At 50.1% G+C, this 18,276-nt stretch overlaps 6 protein-coding genes across 6 annotated transcripts; 2 read left to right on the top strand and 4 right to left on the bottom strand.

The window, feature by feature from the left end:
• The first annotated feature begins 16 nt into the window (after positions 1-16).
• On the top strand, positions 17-1,932 carry FVEG_07884 (mannosyltransferase). Its single transcript, XM_018896594.1, has 4 exons — positions 17-433; positions 483-743; positions 805-1,423; positions 1,475-1,932. The coding sequence occupies exons 1-4, from the start codon at positions 286-288 to the stop codon at positions 1,629-1,631; spliced, it is 1,185 nt and encodes a 394-aa protein (XP_018754083.1). The 5' UTR covers positions 17-285; the 3' UTR covers positions 1,632-1,932.
• Positions 1,624-3,522, bottom strand: FVEG_07883 (hypothetical protein). Its single transcript, XM_018896593.1, has 2 exons — positions 3,080-3,522; positions 1,624-2,917 (listed from the first exon to the last, which is right to left on the bottom strand). The coding sequence occupies exons 1-2, from the start codon at positions 3,216-3,218 to the stop codon at positions 1,905-1,907; spliced, it is 1,152 nt and encodes a 383-aa protein (XP_018754082.1). The 5' UTR covers positions 3,219-3,522; the 3' UTR covers positions 1,624-1,904.
• FVEG_16204 (hypothetical protein) lies at positions 3,431-4,735 on the top strand. The gene has a single exon (XM_018905437.1). It carries the CDS (start codon positions 3,719-3,721, stop codon positions 4,106-4,108), a length of 390 nt encoding a protein of 129 aa, XP_018754081.1. The 5' UTR covers positions 3,431-3,718; the 3' UTR covers positions 4,109-4,735.
• Positions 3,544-8,289, bottom strand: FVEG_07882 (hypothetical protein). Its single transcript, XM_018896592.1, has 2 exons — positions 6,669-8,289; positions 3,544-6,615 (listed from the first exon to the last, which is right to left on the bottom strand). Exons 1-2 carry the CDS (start codon positions 7,754-7,756, stop codon positions 4,860-4,862), a joined length of 2,844 nt encoding a protein of 947 aa, XP_018754080.1. The 5' UTR covers positions 7,757-8,289; the 3' UTR covers positions 3,544-4,859.
• Positions 8,290-8,411: 122 nt separating this feature from the next.
• On the bottom strand, positions 8,412-10,992 carry FVEG_16203 (hypothetical protein). Its single transcript, XM_018905436.1, has one exon. The coding sequence runs from the start codon at positions 9,640-9,642 to the stop codon at positions 9,331-9,333; it is 312 nt and encodes a 103-aa protein (XP_018754079.1). The 5' UTR covers positions 9,643-10,992; the 3' UTR covers positions 8,412-9,330.
• A 969-nt stretch (positions 10,993-11,961) lies between these two features.
• On the bottom strand, positions 11,962-12,910 carry FVEG_16202 (hypothetical protein). The gene has a single exon (XM_018905435.1). It carries the CDS (start codon positions 12,363-12,365, stop codon positions 12,009-12,011), a length of 357 nt encoding a protein of 118 aa, XP_018754078.1. The 5' UTR covers positions 12,366-12,910; the 3' UTR covers positions 11,962-12,008.
• Positions 12,911-18,276: the final 5,366 nt, after the last annotated feature.

Below are 18,276 nucleotides of genomic sequence, written 5' to 3'. Positions count from 1 at the left end.
GGTCCAAGCTCCACTACAATGATAGCTCTTATCAGCGCTGATTGGCTTAGCTTTCGTGACATCAGCTTCAGTTATTCGAAACCCCTTTCACATACTTGGAGCTTGAAACGATTCTACAATTCCAGAGGCAATTTGCTCGAGAGCGATAAGCTACATCCTTTTTTTTTCTTTTTCCGCTATAATTGTAGATTATTCGTCACTCATGGATGTTTGAGCCTCGTCCCCTTCTTTTTTTTGGCGTTGTAATAACCCTGGATCATCTGGCGATATCCTGTCGAGCACAACATGACAGTTGCGCGGCCAGTTCGGGCGTTGATCGCCGGGGGGTGCATTCTCTGGTGTTTCTTTCTATGGCAGATATTTGCTCCATCATGGTCGTTAAGAGGTCCCGGTGATCGCTACTCCAATTTTGAGCGGGATCCCATGCTGGATCGTAAGTCGCAAAGAGCATCAACGTCAACTATTGCTAACTGATATAACAGCTACCGATGAACCAGAAGGAGTGTTACATCGTACGAGCCCGAGATATGCCCACGATGCGAAAAAGACGGAGCGCATCGATGCGACGCTATTAGCGCTTGTGCGGAACGAGGAGGTGGATGCCATGGTCATGTCGATGAGGGATCTCGAAAGGACTTGGAACTCCAAGTTTAACTACCCCTGGACGTTTTTCAACGATAAGCCTTTCACCGAAGAGTTCAAGAGGAAGACGAGAGCAGCTACGAAGGCGAAATGTAACTACGGTAGGTCCTTGTCTAGGAAGAGGAGAGAGAAGACAAGGGGATATGCTGATACTACAACCAGAAATCATCCCCAAGGAACATTGGGACATGCCCTCTTGGATCGACGAAGAGCTCTTTCAGGAATCCGCCAAGATCCTCGAAAAGAACGGTGTCCAATATGCAAGCAAGATATCATACCACCAAATGTGTCGATGGAACAGCGGTCTCTTCTACAAGCATCCAGCCCTGAAGGATATTCGCTACTACTGGCGTGTCGAGCCTAACGTGCACTTCTTCTGCGATGTTGACTACGATGTCTTCCGCTACATGCACGATAACAACAAGACATACGGCTTCACCATCAACCTCTATGACGATCCCAAAACCCTACCTTCGTTGTGGCCCGAGACAGTCAAGTTTCTCGCTGAGCATCCTAATGCAATCCACGAGAACAGCGCCGTAGCTTGGGTCACCGATGATATCCGTCGGCCTTCCACAAATAGAAAGGCTCAGGGATATTCGACGTGCCATTTCTGGAGTAATTTTGAGATTGCGGATATGTCATTTTGGAGGAGCAAAACTTACGAGGACTACTTCAACCACCTCGATCATGCGGGCGGATTCTTCTATGAGCGATGGGGTGATGCTCCAGTCCATAGTATTGCCCTTGGTCTGTTTGAAGACCAGAGCAAGATTCATTGGTTCGTATTCAACCTTTCTTCCACATACAGGAGACTAACAAAATGCGTCAGGTTCCGCGATATTGGGTATCAACACATCCCTTTCTTCAACTGTCCCAACTCACCAAAGTGTAAGGGCTGTGTAACTGGCCGTCTCACTGATGGTGAGGCCTGGTTGCATCGAGAAGACTGTCGACCCAACTGGTTCAAGTACGCTGGTATGGGCTAACAAGTTTTGTCTCCTATAACATTTTGACAATATTTGATGCATAGAAAGGGGTACAGAGTCTTTATTTCTGGCAATTTTCATAACGATTTGGCGCTGGTGGGGGGCTATTAATGTTCAAGCAAGCTGCAAGGGGGTATCATGATGGACAATATCTTGTCTGTACGAATTGGAACGCCTTTGATGATGATGTATTAGATCCGAGTATAAACAAAGACGCTATCTCGCTTGACCTTGACCTTGATCTTGAAAGTAATGGGTATAATAGATAGATGTCTACAAGGCTCCGTAGACCGTCACCACGCCTGATGTTCCACCAACGCAGAACTGATCTCCCCAACCATCCTCCCTCCACGCCATACAACTCACAACGTTACTCCTCACCTTCTCCTTTCCATCCCGGCCAACAGCCTTCTTCTTTGGTTCAAACCCTTCTGGCCCCCAAGGAACCGTCACCTTAGCCGCCACCTTTCCCGTCAACAAATCCCAAGCCCATATCCTTCCATGTCCGTTGGGTGCAGGCTCACCGGCCATGGCATCGCCAACCACTACGTACTTCTCTTTGCCGCCCAGCAGCGCCTGCAGCTTGACATCTTCGTTCTTCCATCCTGGGTCGGTGTATGCGCGTAGACAGGAGCCATTGTCGCGGTCCATCAGTCGGAGTTTGTTGTCGAGACTCCCGACCAACATGGTGCGTCCATCGCGGGTGAGACTGAGACTCGTAACGGGTGCGCCTATCACATCGGTTGTGACTTTTCCCATGCGGATATCGTAGCTGCGTACACGGCCATCGACGCTCCCCGCGAGGACTTCGGAGCCACGGACGACGAGACATGTCACGGCATCGTTGGCATCGTCGAGAACCTGTATAGGCTTGAAGCTGTTGCTCTTCGTATCCCACAATCTCACCGTAGTGTCAAAGCCTGCGCTGGCAATAATAGAATCACCTTCTCCCGCAAAGCTCACGCAATTAATACGAGCCGTGTGGCCATGAACGTTGCCGCCAAATCGCTTAGTCGTAACAGCAGTGCTCACGTCCCAAAGGAACACGCTGCGATCACCACCAGCCGACACAAACCGTTCATTATCGGCAGCGACAGAGAGGCTCAAGACTTCATAGCCGTGAGCAGCATAAGTCTGAATCAATCGACCCTGAGGAACAACGCTGTGACGATCACCAGGACCAGATGTGCTGGGAAATGGGTTGTAGAGGCGGATAGATCGGTCCGCTGAACCGGTGAGGATGTAGGTGCCTGGAGAGGCGGAGTATGCAAGGGCATGGACCGGGCCTTTCAGTGTGTGTGTGTGTTAGTGTACTGTAAGCGACAGCGCGGCATACGCCTTGAAATTGCTACCAGTTGGTGGGATATGACATGACATGATATGATATGATATGATGGGGCAGATACGCCACGCCTGAAGCCAAGAGAAAAATATATGGGGGAACTAACCATTGGCGCCCAAGAGATGAGCAGATGGCTTATCTGGAAACCCCATTGCAGGATATTGATAATTATTGATATTGTCAAGTAAAGAGTGAGATGAGAAAAGCTCTGACGTTTCCGCGGCAGATGCATGTTTCCAGTGCATTACCTAATCAGGCTAGCTGCATATCTCTATGCAACACGATGATTCTGGATGGATGGACGTTGCTGTAAGGAAAATCGGGCTAATTATACGGATAGCCACACTCCCCCTCCCCTTCAACCCCTCGACCGTTACCTACCAACCTGCTGTACATATGTATGTACGAAAAAAAAAAAGGTCACTGCAGTGTAACCATAGGCCACCTTGCAGATGCAGAATTTCATGATGATGTACATGGAGAACATGCGAGGTTATTTGGGCACAATAAGTACCTCATATGCCGAGAGGCAAAGCAATCTGTGGTACATGTCATGTCGGCTTCTTTTGGCGGTAGACGAGATAGGAAGCTGGTATTAATGAGGTACGTAGATGAGGCTACGTTGGTCAAGCCAGCAAGCAGTACGTAGTGGTATCGTGATCAAGTTAGGCATCATTTTACAACCAACAACCAATATCTTACGACATAGAATCTCAATCCCACTGCAGTATTGAAATTGCAATCAATGTCCCGGCCTTTGCTGAGCATTCAGCCGAGGATACGATACGATACCGCCCCCTCCGCCTTCAGTCAGTTCCACCTCTGTCTGGACTCTGAGGCCATCAAGAACCACTTACACAAGCCACAGCTTCAACGGCCCCCAACCAACAAACCCTCCCCCAAAGTTGATGCCGGGATTCCCTTCCCTCGAGTTCCTTCTCATCCGCCTATTTCGCAATCCCGCCAACCAATACTCTGCCAAGCCTCTTGTCACAGGCTTCACGCTACCCTCGTGGGGCTTTTCCGAGCGCTTGTTCCCAGCATAGCATCCACCATATTCGTTCATGTCTGCTGGAGGATGAGAGGATCCTTCCGAGATACGAGATCGGCGCCTATGAGATTGTGTCAGACATGATCCATATTGTTGCCGCAGACGAATGGCCCCCCCATTGGTGTGAGGAACATGGTATGGTATTCGTGTTGGCATGAGTTGCAGGGCCTTGGGCCTTTTGGAAAAGAGACGTGACACATGGGGCTTGACAGAGTCTGGCTCCAACATGAGAAGGGTATGTCGCAGGAAGATCACGCCGCACACTAGACATAGTCGCATCCATGAAACTACTCAAGCCCCTTGTCAAAAGCGCTCCAAACGGTCTTGTCTCAGCCTGTAACAACCACTCGAGGAGCTTCAGGTTGGTCTGGTCACTCAATGCAAACAGGATTTGCTCCGAAAGTCATCTTATCTTGTCTTCAAGTCCAACAAAGCGTCGGACGTCAATTATATTTCAACAGACTTGGTGTGGACCAGATGCCTAATCATGTTGGTGTCTGCCTGGCTCAAGAACGCTCAGCTCACTCTAGATCAAATCTCAGAGGGTAGGACGCCAGAACTCCTTCCTTTATGTGCGTAGTAAGATGTATCATACAATGGGGAATAATATAGAAAACAGTACAAGTTCCTCTATCCGGGAACAAACAAGCGACAAGGCAACCAACTGACTGCTTGTCATCATATGCTATGTATGTAACGCCATACCCCCCAATTCTGACGCCCAACACCATGCCTGCAGTGTCGTGAATGCAGCAAGATGCAAATGATACAAAACCGGTAGAAATCAGCGTCGTGTGGCCAGTGCCAAATATTTCATGCAATCCGCTTGCTCAAATCATTGTAGATAGTAAATGGTATCCATGTCCCGAGGATACAGCTTCTCCATTGGGCTGTTGATTTGCCAACGAAGGATCTTCTCTTCTTCACGTCCTTCAGAACTATAAAAGACTCGGTAGCCTTCCATAGGACTGACCGGTTGGCTGCCTCGCTCTCGAATGCGATGCAGCATTGCGAGACGTCCATCAATCGCCTCTTGGGCGTTCCGCACGTTGTCCCAAATGGCAAACATGGCCTGAACCACTCCCTGAACCATGTGCACATTCTCAATGATGTCGCTTAGGTGGGAAAGACGGCCACTTGCTGTGAAAACATCAACGGCTTCCGCCAAAACCATGGCTAGAACTGGTGCAGGTCCACTGAGGACTGTCTGGCCTCCACGATGAAGTCGTAAAAGTGCCTTGGCCATATCCAACACTTGTGTTGCATGTTCATAGCATGTTTGTATGTTGTGAGATGTAACTTGAGGCGAAAGGCGTCCAGCTGCCAGCGTATGGCGGCTGAGCTTGATCATGGCATGGTTGTAAAGAAGGTGCATGGTCAAGAAAGGTCCCAGCTCCCCTGCCAGCGCTGCAGACTCAAGGTTCGAAGCGGTAAAAGCCAGCCGGGGAGGCAAGGCGTTGCGCCACTCTTGAATGCGCTTCAGGAGTCGTTGGGATGACTCCAGATCCGCTTCCATCACATTCGCTCGTCGAGCCATCCTATAAATCCGGCATACGTCGTTAGACCAGATGTGTACCATCTGGACTAGGTGCGCCGAAATGCCAAGCTCACGGTCTTGCGCCGTAGCAACGCTGGAGACGTAAGGGTTGAAGAGAGGAGCAAATCCATCCATCTCACGCTCGAAGCTCTGACCGTCGGCGGGTAGGCGAATATAGATATCTTCGGCGTTGATCATGGCCAAATGATCAGGGAAATGACCGTCAAGGCGCTCTAGCATGTAAAGAGACCAGAAAGTCCTTCTTCTGGCTTCGCAGTACCCAGCCTTGTTCAATCCGAACGGAAAGGTGACTAGGCCGGCTTCCTTTGACTCTTCGATCTCGACGTTCAACTGAAGGCAAGCTGCTGAAGCTACCGCTGCTGAGATCATCTCATTAGCTTCAGATGAGCGGGAGATTGAAATATAGTATAGTGCCAGTAAGACTCTAGTCTGAACCAACTGAATACAGCTGGTTGTGGTGAATTTCTGAGCATAGTGTGCAACAGACGCGTACTCAAAAGCGATGGATTTCGGTCCGCCAGAGAGGGCAACACCGACAGCGAGAATACTGTACAGGATCATCAAGTCCTCTGGTGTTTTGCGGTGCCCTTGGTTTACAACCCATGCCTTGAAGACGTTCTCGGGGATGAATCGCACGATCATGGTGCTGTCGAGGTGGACGAAAAAGTGAGAGATCACCGAACGAATAGACTGGGGATCGGAAAGGGAGGGGTCGGTTCGCCAGGCTTGGTTGAGCACATCTTCGGAAATTCGAGGGAGCTCAATTGTGGGAGGTTGAATGGGGACATGAGGTCTGGGAGCCTCAACAGGCGGTAGTGCATGCACTGGCTCACCCATGGAAACATAGCTGTCATATCCAGATCGAAGCCTCTTGTGTGAGCCCGACTCTGGAGACTGGGGACGGAGATTAGTTCGTGGCGACACCGGCGAACTATTCTCGCTCTCATTGGGAATGGTTGGCCCATTCAATGTCCTGACATCGTCCAGCTCAGCCGGCGGTGTCGATGGTGATGTGTTATGCCCTCCTCGAGGCCTGGAGAATGTTAACAAATCTGGCTCGGAGTGATTGATCGAAACAGAACTTACGCATTCTTGAATTTGCACACGCGACCAAACTTCTCGCACTGAACGCATCGAGGATAGTCAGGATCACATTTTATCTTCTTCTCACGGCATGTCACACATGCAATCGCGAGTCGTTTTCTGGGTTTCCCAGCCTTGGTTACACCCCAGTGAGCGTTTACTGCCTCACCATCGATTACGGTCTTGCAGTGACTGCCATCATCGTAGAAGTAGCACATTCCCTCGCCTGGTACTTCAGTGGCCCTGACAAATCTAGGCAAGAAATGTGTTCCAGTCCAGATCTTGGGGCCCAGTCCATCCTTTGCCGGAACACCATCAGTCGCCGTGGTGCTTGGTGTTGGTGGAGGGATTGGAGCTCCTTGTGAAGATCCCTGATCGTTGTAAGTGGGAATCACACGTTCCTTAGGACTTGGAAAGTGAAGCCGAAACTGGTCCTGTGGCGGTCGAAATGAACCATCTCGAGATCCCAGAGAGTACTCAGATCGACTTTCCTGATACGCAGACCATCGGCCAGGTTGCCCTTCGGTAACTGACTCCTGGCGGGCATGTTCGCCGTTGCGGAATCTAGGAGAAGCTGAACCAGAGTAAGACCGTGGGAGGCCATGGGCTGGTTGTCGGTCTGCATCGAATTTGTTGTCGTAGGTGCGTGGTTGTGATAATGAAGGTGACAACGTGGGCGGGAAGTATGATGTTGAATGATGTCTGTCACCAGATGGCGCACGAGTGCGATCCAGGGGAGATGTAGTGGAATAAGAGTTGTTGTGCTCTGAAAGGGGCGAGTGTGCTGGTCGGCCAGCTGGTGGTGGAGGTCCGAAGATACTACTCAAGGAAGGAAGTTGTTGTCGAGGTGCAGCTTGTGTGGTCGACTCTGGCCTTGACTGTTCACCATTCATCTTCTGATCTGCAGGCATTTCTGTTGTCAGAGGCTTGTCATAGTTGTTCATGGAAGGCGATGTAGGAGCTGGCGAGATCCAAGGTCGGTCCGCAGATGAGTTAGGAGAATAGGTCGATGCGCCAGGGCTTGTCGACTCTGGGGGAGTATTTGGGAAAACCAAACGAGGACGAGAATCTATGCTAGGTAAGACACCCATTGAGAGGACTACTCGATATGGCTCGAGTGGCAGCAAAAAAGCATTTGAGGCTGGAGAAACACTGCTGTAAAAGAGCTTCAATGTCGAATAATGTAAACCAACACCGAACAATTGGTGGGGGAGGTCAGCAATTATCTATCCCCCTCGGATCGGATACAATTATTACACCAGCGGCGCGGCTCTTTTTGGGGCCAGCGTTGCTAAGACAGGCCACCGTAAAAGACGCGGTGGTACCCTAATACGGATAGCCCAAGACCAGGAACAAGCTGGTCTAGGAAGGGAAAGGAGGGGATGTACCAATCCTAACACGATCCAAACTGTCGGGTTGGGCGTGATGGTTTAAGACTAGGAGAAGTCTACCAGAGTTGTCGGCCGATCCTCACCAAATATACGTGGTTAGAAGTCACGAACGTGCAGAGAAAGTGAAAGAAAAGCCTCCATCTGTTGAAAACCCAAGACGGTTGAAAAGTGATATAATCGACAGAGTTACCAACTCTCAGCATTGGCTGGTTGGCGATGGCCGCCAACCACTTGGTTAACGACCGAAGCGCCTCCGCGTGGTAGAGGCGTGGGCGTGGACACTTTTGCTGGGTGTGGCCTTGGCTCCTTAGATTTGCGACAAGACGGATCAAAGAACGCCCAACGGAGGTGTCCATCCCTGTCCCAAGTCTCTCAATCCCAGTCCCCCAATCCCGCCACGCGAAATGCGAGTCCCGGAGCGCCTCGTTAGAGGTGTGCCGTTGCCACACGTGTACGGTGAATATCTGTGGTCTTATTTGCATGGGACATGATGGGCCCCCAGGCTGGATGACTTGCGGATACTAGCGCAGATGTCGAGCGATCCCAGGCTGCTGGCCATCGACGCCAACGGCATTGTGGGTACAGTACATGACATGGCGTGCGAGCCAACCCAACGGCTTTCGTACACCCCTAAGCAGTCCAGTGCTTGACGATGATCCTATGTATCTGCAAGGATAGAAGCATGGGTTGCCGGGCACCGGGGGACGGGGCCGGGTGGGCGTGGCACGCCGATTTCTGGGAGTGTGTGGCTGATAGATGGATAACTGACGGCTGATGGATTCCCAAGGCCCAGATTACCAGACGCTGGCGTTACGGCAAACGACCAGCGGCCAGCGGGTTGTGGGTGATTGTGGATGAGCTCCATCATGCCGCGCGCGACACAAGCCAATCTTCAAAAACGGTGTGTATTTCAGACAGAGGGCTCTCAACAAGAGTCAGGGAACCCGCCAAGGGGTGACGCCTTGCGTCAGCAAGATCCTTGATTCAGATTAGGAAACGGGAAGTAAAACCCAGGATAAGCAGTTGAGTAATAACATGTGTCGAAACGATACAGTTCCATCGCAAATTTGTTCAAATTCCCAGGCTAACAATGCCTCAACACCTTCCTCCCTTGGTAGCCAGGGGAGACTAGAGACTAAATGAACCAGGGTCTGCTAGGAGAGTTCCTGTGAGTCCGTCTAGAACTTCAGCTCTTCCAGAAAGATATTCTGGTACGGGCGGCCGCCAGTAGCCGCGCTTAAACGCTCGAAACACTTTTTTAAAGTACATAAAGTTTATATCGAACTCTTTTTCCCACTCCATGTCGTGCAACGCAAAACAGTGAAGGACCATTGGCCTTGGCACTCTGTCAGAAACTCCCGTGTGGCGTTGGGTGAAAACTTTGATCGCTCAGTGTTGTGGCGGGTGGTAGAAGTGTATAAGCATGTCACACAGAAATACTTGGCTCCTGTAAGCCCTGCTGTAAACCGACTCCTCACAGCCCTCACATATGCCATGCATGTACCGGCAGGGCACGGGTATGTAGGCAGAGTGCCGTGAACGAACAGAGGAATCGCCGGGTTTCTGAAGACCCCGCCGGAAAGCATAAAAATAAGCAACAGGCTACTTCAAATCAGCCAATATAGTTGAGTGCTTCTAGCTCCATAAAAGTGCTCAAGGTAGTAATCAATTTCTCAGCAATAATTGAGCAGGAGGTGGAACAAGTGCATTATGCCTATCGAGATGATTATTGTCTGTCGTGGCCATAGCTGCGCGAATACTGTCACAGTAAATGAATCGCATTGACCTCTGCTTGTACCCGGAATCACGCCTGTGACAGTACGAGTAGTCGAGTCAGGAAGTAAATAACGGCATTTATTGACCCCTGAAGCTCAGTCCGTCGGACTGACTCCTATGATCCCACTGTTGACCCAAGTGCGGCGTCGTCTAGCGGCTTCGTCTGGACTAATGGATCTATACCACCTGCAGCTTGGGGTAAGACGCTAGAAGATGAGCGAACATTCAACCTCGCGAATGCATTATAAATTATCGTGAAGCTGGATTGGTGATAATGATCTGACGGGAACGATAGAATATTTTCAATGCCAGATCGCCGAGCAATGCTGGTAGACTATAGACAATCCGAAGCTGTTGGCCCAGCTTGCACAGCCGTCGTCAGAATTGTGTATGGCAAACATGGGCAGTTGGCAATTCAGCCTTTCAGGTACAAAAATGCCACACCTTCGGAGCGACGAGCTCATGATCCGGCTCGTATACTCGGGTAGGCGGGAAGGCTGACAGTCAGCCAGTATCCGTTGTTGAGTGGTTCAATATCTGCATCATTTCGTAATCCAAGCAGCGCGAGAATGATATATGAACCGCTTTCAGTAAATATTGCGAGCGCCTAGGGTGGTAGTTGGAAATTAAGCTTGCCAACCAGTGGCTTGAGAGGTAGGGAATTGACTCTTAGACTCTGTGATGGACTTATGTCCAAGGAACGCTGCGGTGGATAAAGCGCTCGGCATACCCAGTTAAGAGACCCAACCTGAGATTGTGCTGGCAATAAGATGAAATGCCAAGCCCTGTAACACGGGGGAGTGCTCGTGGGCTCTGATGATGCCAAATTTGGCAGGCTGCATAGGACTTCCTGGTTATAAAACGGTGAGCTGGAGCAACCGAGGTGCTGATTTGATGGCATGAGGATCTTCCCATGGTAAGACCTTTGGTAGCGATTGTTCTTAGTGTATCATCCCACTCATCATGAGAATATCCAACTCTGAAAAGCATCGAGGCTGGATTACCTATTTGCTTAATTGTTGGATATTATGCGCTCACCCCCTGATGAATGATTGTGATTCTCGGTCGGCTGCCAAAGCTCATGTCGATCTCCAGGGCGGGACAAATAGACTTTGCACCAGATTTACAGAGCCGTCGTTGCGGCACCCGTGGTTCTATCGACAGCTTCCTGGGGAGATTTGCTTTTCGCGCAGTGCCGGGCATGACCCTAGGTTGCAGGTCCCCGGATCCATGGATATGACGTCTTGGCCGCGTGCGGCACATGGTCTAAAGGAGGTGTGACATGTCACGGCAGTCGTACGATCTTTCAACGCTAGTCCGTACTGGCGCCTCATCGTTTCGCCGTCATTCCAACAGTGGGGCAGGCTCGGATATATGTAGGCGTCCTGGAGCGTTGTGGGCGTGCTCAATAGCGTCAGAGAGTGTGGCTGTCAATTCCGGTAATTGCCAGCAGCATTTGGTATTACCGATAGCCTTGCCATGACTGATTATGTGCCTACCTATCTAGTCAAGTGTGGTAGCTAAGTTAGCAGAAGGGCTCAAACGCATGTCGCACCGTTATGTTCGGCGAAACGAACGAACGACATGCAAACAGATAGGGGAAATTCGAAGGTGTGTGTAAGCCATGATGAAGCAAACCCGAGAGAATGGATTGCTCCACTCCGATAACACCCTTTGGCGGAAATAAAAGTATCATATTGGGAAACTTGCGAGCTCAAGTCCGTAAAGTCCGCGTATCCAGAAAGCCTGCATGTCTCCCTTGGAAATTGGCAAAACAACGAGTTGGGAATGGACGGTCGTTCGATGACGATTCAAATTTTGTTGTTTCATGTTTGGGACAAAGCGTAAGCCACCAACACAAGTCATCGAGAAGCCAGGTACAAGTGCAAGTGTAAGTGCAAGTGCATTTCACTTGTGTTAGGCGAGACAGTTGCCAGTTACCCTTTGAGGAAGGCACTACTACCAATCAAGGCCAACCATGCACCCTGCTCTGCCGGGCTGGATCTTTTCTGTCGGCAAGGTACCTTCCAAATTGACTTTCACTTCCACTACCGACGAGTTTCTGCACCTGCCAAAGATTCGGGTAGCACGTGCCACAAAGCTATGAGGGAAAATTGATACAGGGATGCATCGTGAAGCTTTCTATTAAAGTTCCGACGACAGCGTACCTATTTTTCTACGTTGCGCCGAATATATTCGGGCCATGGTCAGAGTTGTATCGCTTCATACGGATCCATATGTCGACCAGGTACAGTCCAGCCGGTAGGTTGCTTACACCGAGGTGGATTCGACGCGACGTCGCTTGCTGCAATGAACCACCAGAAACACGGCTCAGATATTGAGGCGAGACGCACAGATAGGCAAAGCTCGTTGGACAAGATACGCACTGAATCGAATAATTACCGGGCGCATATGCGATTGAATCATCTTTGATTCTGTACTCATACCAGATGGACTGGAAATCACTAGGCTCGACTGTCCAGTAGGTCGCCGTCAACCCGTACCATAAGCCGCTTGTCAAGGAGTGCTCCATTGCAAACAAGGGAGCACTTCCTGGCGCCCGCTGGCGTCGGCCGCTGGAGCATGGGTTCAATCAAAGCACAGGACATGATAGGGCCTCGGTAATCTGTCTGTGCGAAGAAAAGCGTGCCTGGTACGTACCCTCTCGGCTGCCGACGAATACCCTGCCCTGCTAGAACGAGCTGTCAGATCAGTGATCACTCATCAAAAAATCAATCTCTCCTCCTTCTGCAGAGGCTTCTACCCCGGATCCACTACCGTGTCGCGGATCGAACATGGGGCCCAGGCAGGGTATCTTGTTCGACTGCCTAATTCAGCTTCATCTCCGGCCTCTACCCGCAAAAAACACTGGCCGGTGCTTTTTTCTCTTAACCTTTCCTCGCTCTTTGGTTTGTCGCTCGGTCGAGTCCCCAGAAGACCGCAATGCTCTCCTCTTCCCTGGCTTGGCACCTCGCTTGTCGCTAACAATGCTGTAACGTTGACGCCCAGTCTGTAAAGATGGTTTCAGCTCCAGGTAGCATAGTCACTATGGAAAAGATCAACAATATTAAAACCAGATATTTCGGTTCACAAAAATTTTATCCCCGCTAGGGAGCGCCTCACTACATATGTTGACAGTTGGCCTTCGTCATCAGCGCCACACGCCCAAAGACATAAGACATTGAGTCTTGGCTCTCCTGACGAGGCCGTATGAGGGGTTTAAGCCCCCAAGTGCCCCTCATTTCAAGGCTGCATTGAAAGTACGTGGCTTTACCGTACAACAAGAACATGGAGAGGGTTATCATCTAATCTCGTGGTGGACAGCATCATCACAAGAAGTACGGATATGTATTCCCTGATACAATTCTTGCGCCCGTCATAAGATTTTAAAGTCAGTGTCGGACATCATAGACACCCCAAGTCGACTTACACTACGACTCTCATCCAAGGGTAACTGCCGCTAACCAGGGATGCCAAGCGGATACCAGGATGTTCGAACCAACGTAACGTGGGCGCTAGGGTTCAAGGGGTGAGTGCAGCCTCCAGGCAACGGCTCTTGACAGAAGATGCACACTGGTGTGAAGTTAGTGTGGCCTCCCTCTCCACACCGTTGGGCTCGCCGCTCACTTCTTTCTCTCTCGGTCCCGACGGGAGCGAAAGAAACCTATCTTGACTCGGCATTTCACAGCCACACCAATCACACTGCAGGCTCATCGCCTAATATGGACAAAAGAGTTGAACCTGAAGAGCTAGTTTAAACTGGTGCCTACACACAGATGTGTCAGACGAAATCAGATTGAGCTTCAGGGTGCAAGTTGTAACTTGCTTTGTCAATGAAGCTGTCACCATATTCGTGGCTCCCCAGTGTGTCGTGGTATCATCAGCCTGGCCCATGTCCAGCCTCCCTGGGGTACAAGATCGCTCAAACGGAATGGCCCCGTTATAATCCAAGCACGCTGCCCCATGGGAACATCGTGCTGAGGGGCTGTTTAAGTAGAGGATATTCCTCCGACTTAATCAAACTCTCGTACGGAAGAGCATGGGTGTAGTGGATCGACATAATAATCACATCGGCAAACGTTAAACCATATCCTTCCATAATACAGATACGGCATTACGTTCCGCTTTCCCATCTCGGTTCGCCAGTTATTTCGAACACTAGATACGCACTACGCATCATCAAGATTGAGCGATCTCCAGAGGAACATCAGGCCCATCACAAACGACACGTGCGATGTCATTCGGTGGGTGAACAATGCTGACATCATGGCTCATGGCTCATCTCAGGCTCTCAGACATATCTGATTCGTTTATTTCCCTGCAAGCCATGCAATCAATGTACACATTTCATGACACGAACTCTACATCACATCACAGCATACTTCGCTATGACTTGGATTACTCAACCACAATCTTGAACCAAGTGCGCATGATCTCGACAATGTTGACAGAGCTGACTGAACATGCAAAATGCTATTTGGGAAATGTTATACAGCTGTCATGACAAACGCGCAACAAACCCGCACTCTGCCAGGGCCCCTGAAGAGCCTAAATAAAAACTCGCTTGGACTTACTGGAAGCAGACTAGACCGAAAGGTAAACCGGCAATTGCTAGATGGTGCGGACCTGGAAATAGACAGATGTGCCGCGGACGGCAAATGTCGATCTTCGGGTCGGGTACTAGAGCCACGAGTCCGGAATTAACACTCCGTTGAAGATGGCCGAGCCGGTATGTTTACACGCGACAAGATACCGAGTTCCAAGTTCGGAAAGGCATTCGAGATGAGCGCATCAGGGGCGTGCAGATCATGAACTACGTACGGCGACATCATCGAACTCATGAGTCCACCTTCAATCCCGCGTATGTGAGCAATGTTGGTTGTGCATACATACATACATACATACTCTATGTAATTATTTCGTCTTGTCATACACTACAACAGCGTTCTCAACGCTGTCCTTGTCGCAAGGCGGACCCTCCTGTACGCACCAAGCGCAGATCCCCACACACGTCCAGCCGCGGAATAGACGTCAAGCGCGCGAAAGTCACACAGGTTTACAGATTGGTTACTAAGAAACACGCTAGCTCTGATCTCTGTTAGCTCGCCAATAGCCACTTCTGTGTGATTTAGACGGATTTCCGCTTTTGGCTTACGGAGTCGGAGACATTTTCAGACCCGGAGACATCTCTGCCGAGATTGGAAGGCATGAAACTATCCGTAATCTAGGCGCTGATATTTAGGTTTTGCATTCAGGGCCTTGTTGCGTAACGGGCCAAAATGCACTTTTCAGTTTCGCCAGAAAGGTGGTTTTCAGCTGCCTCAGTTCGGCTGTTACCCTTGACTTCTCCTCCCAGGGGTCAGCAGGATAGCAAAGCTTGCCTCGCGCCGTCGCATTCCTACAACAGACCGAACGCAAGCATCGTGCCATAATTCTACGCTAGGCCAGCTCCTAGTCTCCCTATGAATCGAGAGGAAGGTGATATACTCCGTATAGAGTAACAGATAGGGCACAGCCTGACAACGGACAGGCAGCTTATAACCTACTGTACTGTGATGGGGGCTGTACATTTGTTTTCAAGGTTGCAATTTTAAGTCCAATAACCAAATGTTGGCCCACTGGAGAAACCCTTCTCACATATTTCCTCGCCGATGACGCTACTGGCTGATCTCCAAAGAGCCTCATCGATGTTGGTTTAAGAGAAGCCAGAACGGATTCGTTCTGTTTGAGTATTTGCATATACATCATGTTTATCATGGAGTCGTTTTTTTTTTTTTTCAACATCTTACCCAGTTCTAGAAAAACATTTACATTTCCACCCTCAACCATTCCTTCAATCCAGCCAAGATGGCCGACAGTTGTGTATTTTCAGCTGCCACCGCAAGTCGGGACCTATCTTAGCTGGGAGATGAAAAAAGCAACGCAGTGATTGGAGGGTAAACGTCCTTGCATCATTTTTCCCACCTCACATCTTCTGCTTCGGCACTCTGAGCCATGGTAATTACATTGCATGGCATGGGGGACTGGTGAGGGATTACGGTACATCCAGGGGCGTACAACAATCCATACTTGACACACACTCAGTGTCGCACGGAGTCAGACAGAGATCATTTTCTGTCTCAAGCGAAGGTTGGGGGCCTAATAGCACCAACCAATCATATGGCTGTCGGAGTAATGCCGAACCTTTGCATGGAGCTGACGCTTGGAAGCGAGCGGCATCCGCATGTCAGAGCGAAATTCGCTTGTGATTTTCCCGCTGTCACTCGCGGTATCATCCCATGTTTGGAGATGGATGTGCCTTGGATCTTGCTTGATACGGTCATCCCTTTCATGACGGTGCTTCGACAAGGTTTACTGTACCTGGTTTGAGCCTCTCGGCAGTCTACAGCCTAACTACGTCCATTATGCTCAAAACACAAACCACTGTAAAAACCTACCTACATGCTGGCACTGATCTGATGGGAACAGCACTTCCACGCAACACGTCGTCGATGTTTGTACAGCTACTCCAATGTTGTTGGCCCTAGTCAAAAGCACGGTTATTATCCCTCGGGTGTTTGTTTGTTCAGCCAACGACCTGCCAAATCGGAGATGCCAGTACGTAAAAACCATCCGTATCTGCATCAGTGACATATTCGACACAAAACTTTTGAAAACCCCATTTGTTTGATCGACAACGACGCTGAGCATCAACCCTGGGATCAGCAAGCATACCCTGATACCGTATTCTGAATGTGGTATTCTTACGACAAGATGGACTTGTAACACACACACAAAATCGACAGTGCGTATCATGGTTACGAACATACCTTACGTCCATACATGTGACACCGTCATGTATCCCGGTCATTTATGACAGATTTGGTTCTGGCGCCGGCTTATTCACCCGATCTGGATCAGATACAAAGCAAAAAAAGCAACAAGTACCGGCATCCTAATGCAACAGTCCCGCAGCCTCCATGGGCCATGTCCTGGGGAGCCTTAGCCTTTGGGGTCTCTCTCCATACACAATCCGACAGTGCATTGATTGGATTGCGAATCCCTCTCTCTAACTAGACTGTCATACTCTAGGTCTAGGTACAGTACCCGGCTACAACGCTATCTTTACGGCTGAGTCATGAATTTTGTGGACTTGATGAATTGATTGACTCGGCGAATCCCTCTCGGCATATCGCCCAACTTACTTTCACGGCATTATCTGACGAGCTAGGGTTTAGCGCCCAGACAAACAGGAGAAACAAACAAGTGAGAGATCCACCAAGATTGGGATATCTCGGTCCCGTACGGTAGCGTGTTGTATCTCACTACACCCCGAGGGCAGGGCAGAGCGTTTTCCGAACGGGCGAATGCGCAGCCAAATTACTTCTTTAGCCCTTCCTTCCTTCGCTCGCTCGCTCGTTTTCTGGTGTGCCTTGTTGGTGCAGTAAGATGCAATATCACACTGACGCGGCCGAGATCACGCCGTAGAGCGGCTTATCCGAACCCCCCGCCCCCATCATGAGTCTACGGTCACAGGATCCAGGGGTCTTGGCCACTGTCTATGGTCCAGTCCATTGCAGTGTTGTTGGGTAGGTAGGATATAACGTTACTTGGCATCCTCGAGCGGTGCTACTACAGTATGAATCTCGAGTGCTGTCACACCCGTGTAAGTGAAGAGAGATCAGCACAGCAGAAAGATATACAGTACAGCACCAAATGGGCGATTTATGCGGCTCGTCCGGGATATATTCCGCTATGCCCTGCGCCGAGAGATATTAGGCGAGCAACAAGGTTTTGGAACTTCTGGGGTCGGGCGTCGATGGTCTAGCCCAGCTGCCCAGGTACCACACCTGGGAGATCTGTGGCGCAGGCGCGAGACATTTTGATTGACGCTGGCTCTGTTTTAACAGCTACCGGTGCGCCAGCTATGAACTGGCCAGGTATTTAGGTGCCGGGACCAAAACCTAAACCAACTTAGTGTGTTTCTCGGCATTTCGTGAAAGTCCGTAGATCGGGTAAGGATATCCAAGAAGAAAAAGACGACAGTTTTTTGCTCGAAATTGTTTATCCTTCAGTGTATCCATAGATCCTTGAGTCAAGTGAGTTCATCCTCGCAGAACTACCGCGATACCTGGATCGAAACTAAGCCCCGTCTGTGCCGCTCTGATGATGATGGGGTCAACATCCCCTTATTTGTCTTGGCATAATACGGATACTCTGGTCGTCTTGTGTTGGCTGGCTGGCTGCTTATCATCTACGCGGGAAACCAATTCCGTGATGATGTACTCCGTGCTGGTAGTGCTACAACCACCTACCTAGCCTTGAGAGAAATGCCTCCATCGTCACCCAACAGACCTCGATGGTTTGATAATATACGACTCAGCTCCACCGGTACTTGTGGCACCAAACCCGTTGTCGCTGTGATTCCGACGCCTTATGTTCTAGTCATGGATACGGAGTACGGG

The sequence above is a fragment of the Fusarium verticillioides genome, chromosome 3 (genome assembly GCF_000149555.1).
Source record: "Fusarium verticillioides 7600 chromosome 3, whole genome shotgun sequence".
Classification (NCBI taxonomy): Eukaryota; Fungi; Ascomycota; class Sordariomycetes; order Hypocreales; family Nectriaceae; genus Fusarium; species Fusarium verticillioides.
This window is presented reverse-complemented; position numbering and strand designations above follow the sequence as displayed.

Coding starts and splice junctions, on each gene's coding strand:
- FVEG_07883 (XM_018896593.1), bottom strand. CDS start 3,218: ATGCACTGGAAACATGCATCTGCCGCGGAAACGTCAGAGCTTTTCTCA. Junction 2,918..3,079: donor TCATCTCTTGGGCGCCAATG/GTTAGTTCCCCC, acceptor ACACACTGAAAG/GCCCGGTCCATGCCCTTGCA.
- FVEG_16204 (XM_018905437.1), top strand. CDS start 3,719: ATGTCCCGGCCTTTGCTGAGCATTCAGCCGAGGATACGATACGATACC.
- FVEG_07882 (XM_018896592.1), bottom strand. CDS start 7,756: ATGGGTGTCTTACCTAGCATAGATTCTCGTCCTCGTTTGGTTTTCCCA. Junction 6,616..6,668: donor GTGTGCAAATTCAAGAATGC/GTAAGTTCTGTT, acceptor AACATTCTCCAG/GCCTCGAGGAGGGCATAACA.
- FVEG_16202 (XM_018905435.1), bottom strand. CDS start 12,365: ATGGAGCACTCCTTGACAAGCGGCTTATGGTACGGGTTGACGGCGACC.
- FVEG_16203 (XM_018905436.1), bottom strand. CDS start 9,642: ATGCTTTCCGGCGGGGTCTTCAGAAACCCGGCGATTCCTCTGTTCGTT.
- FVEG_07884 (XM_018896594.1), top strand. CDS start 286: ATGACAGTTGCGCGGCCAGTTCGGGCGTTGATCGCCGGGGGGTGCATT. Junction 744..804: donor GAAGGCGAAATGTAACTACG/GTAGGTCCTTGT, acceptor TACTACAACCAG/AAATCATCCCCAAGGAACAT. Junction 1,424..1,474: donor GACCAGAGCAAGATTCATTG/GTTCGTATTCAA, acceptor AAAATGCGTCAG/GTTCCGCGATATTGGGTATC.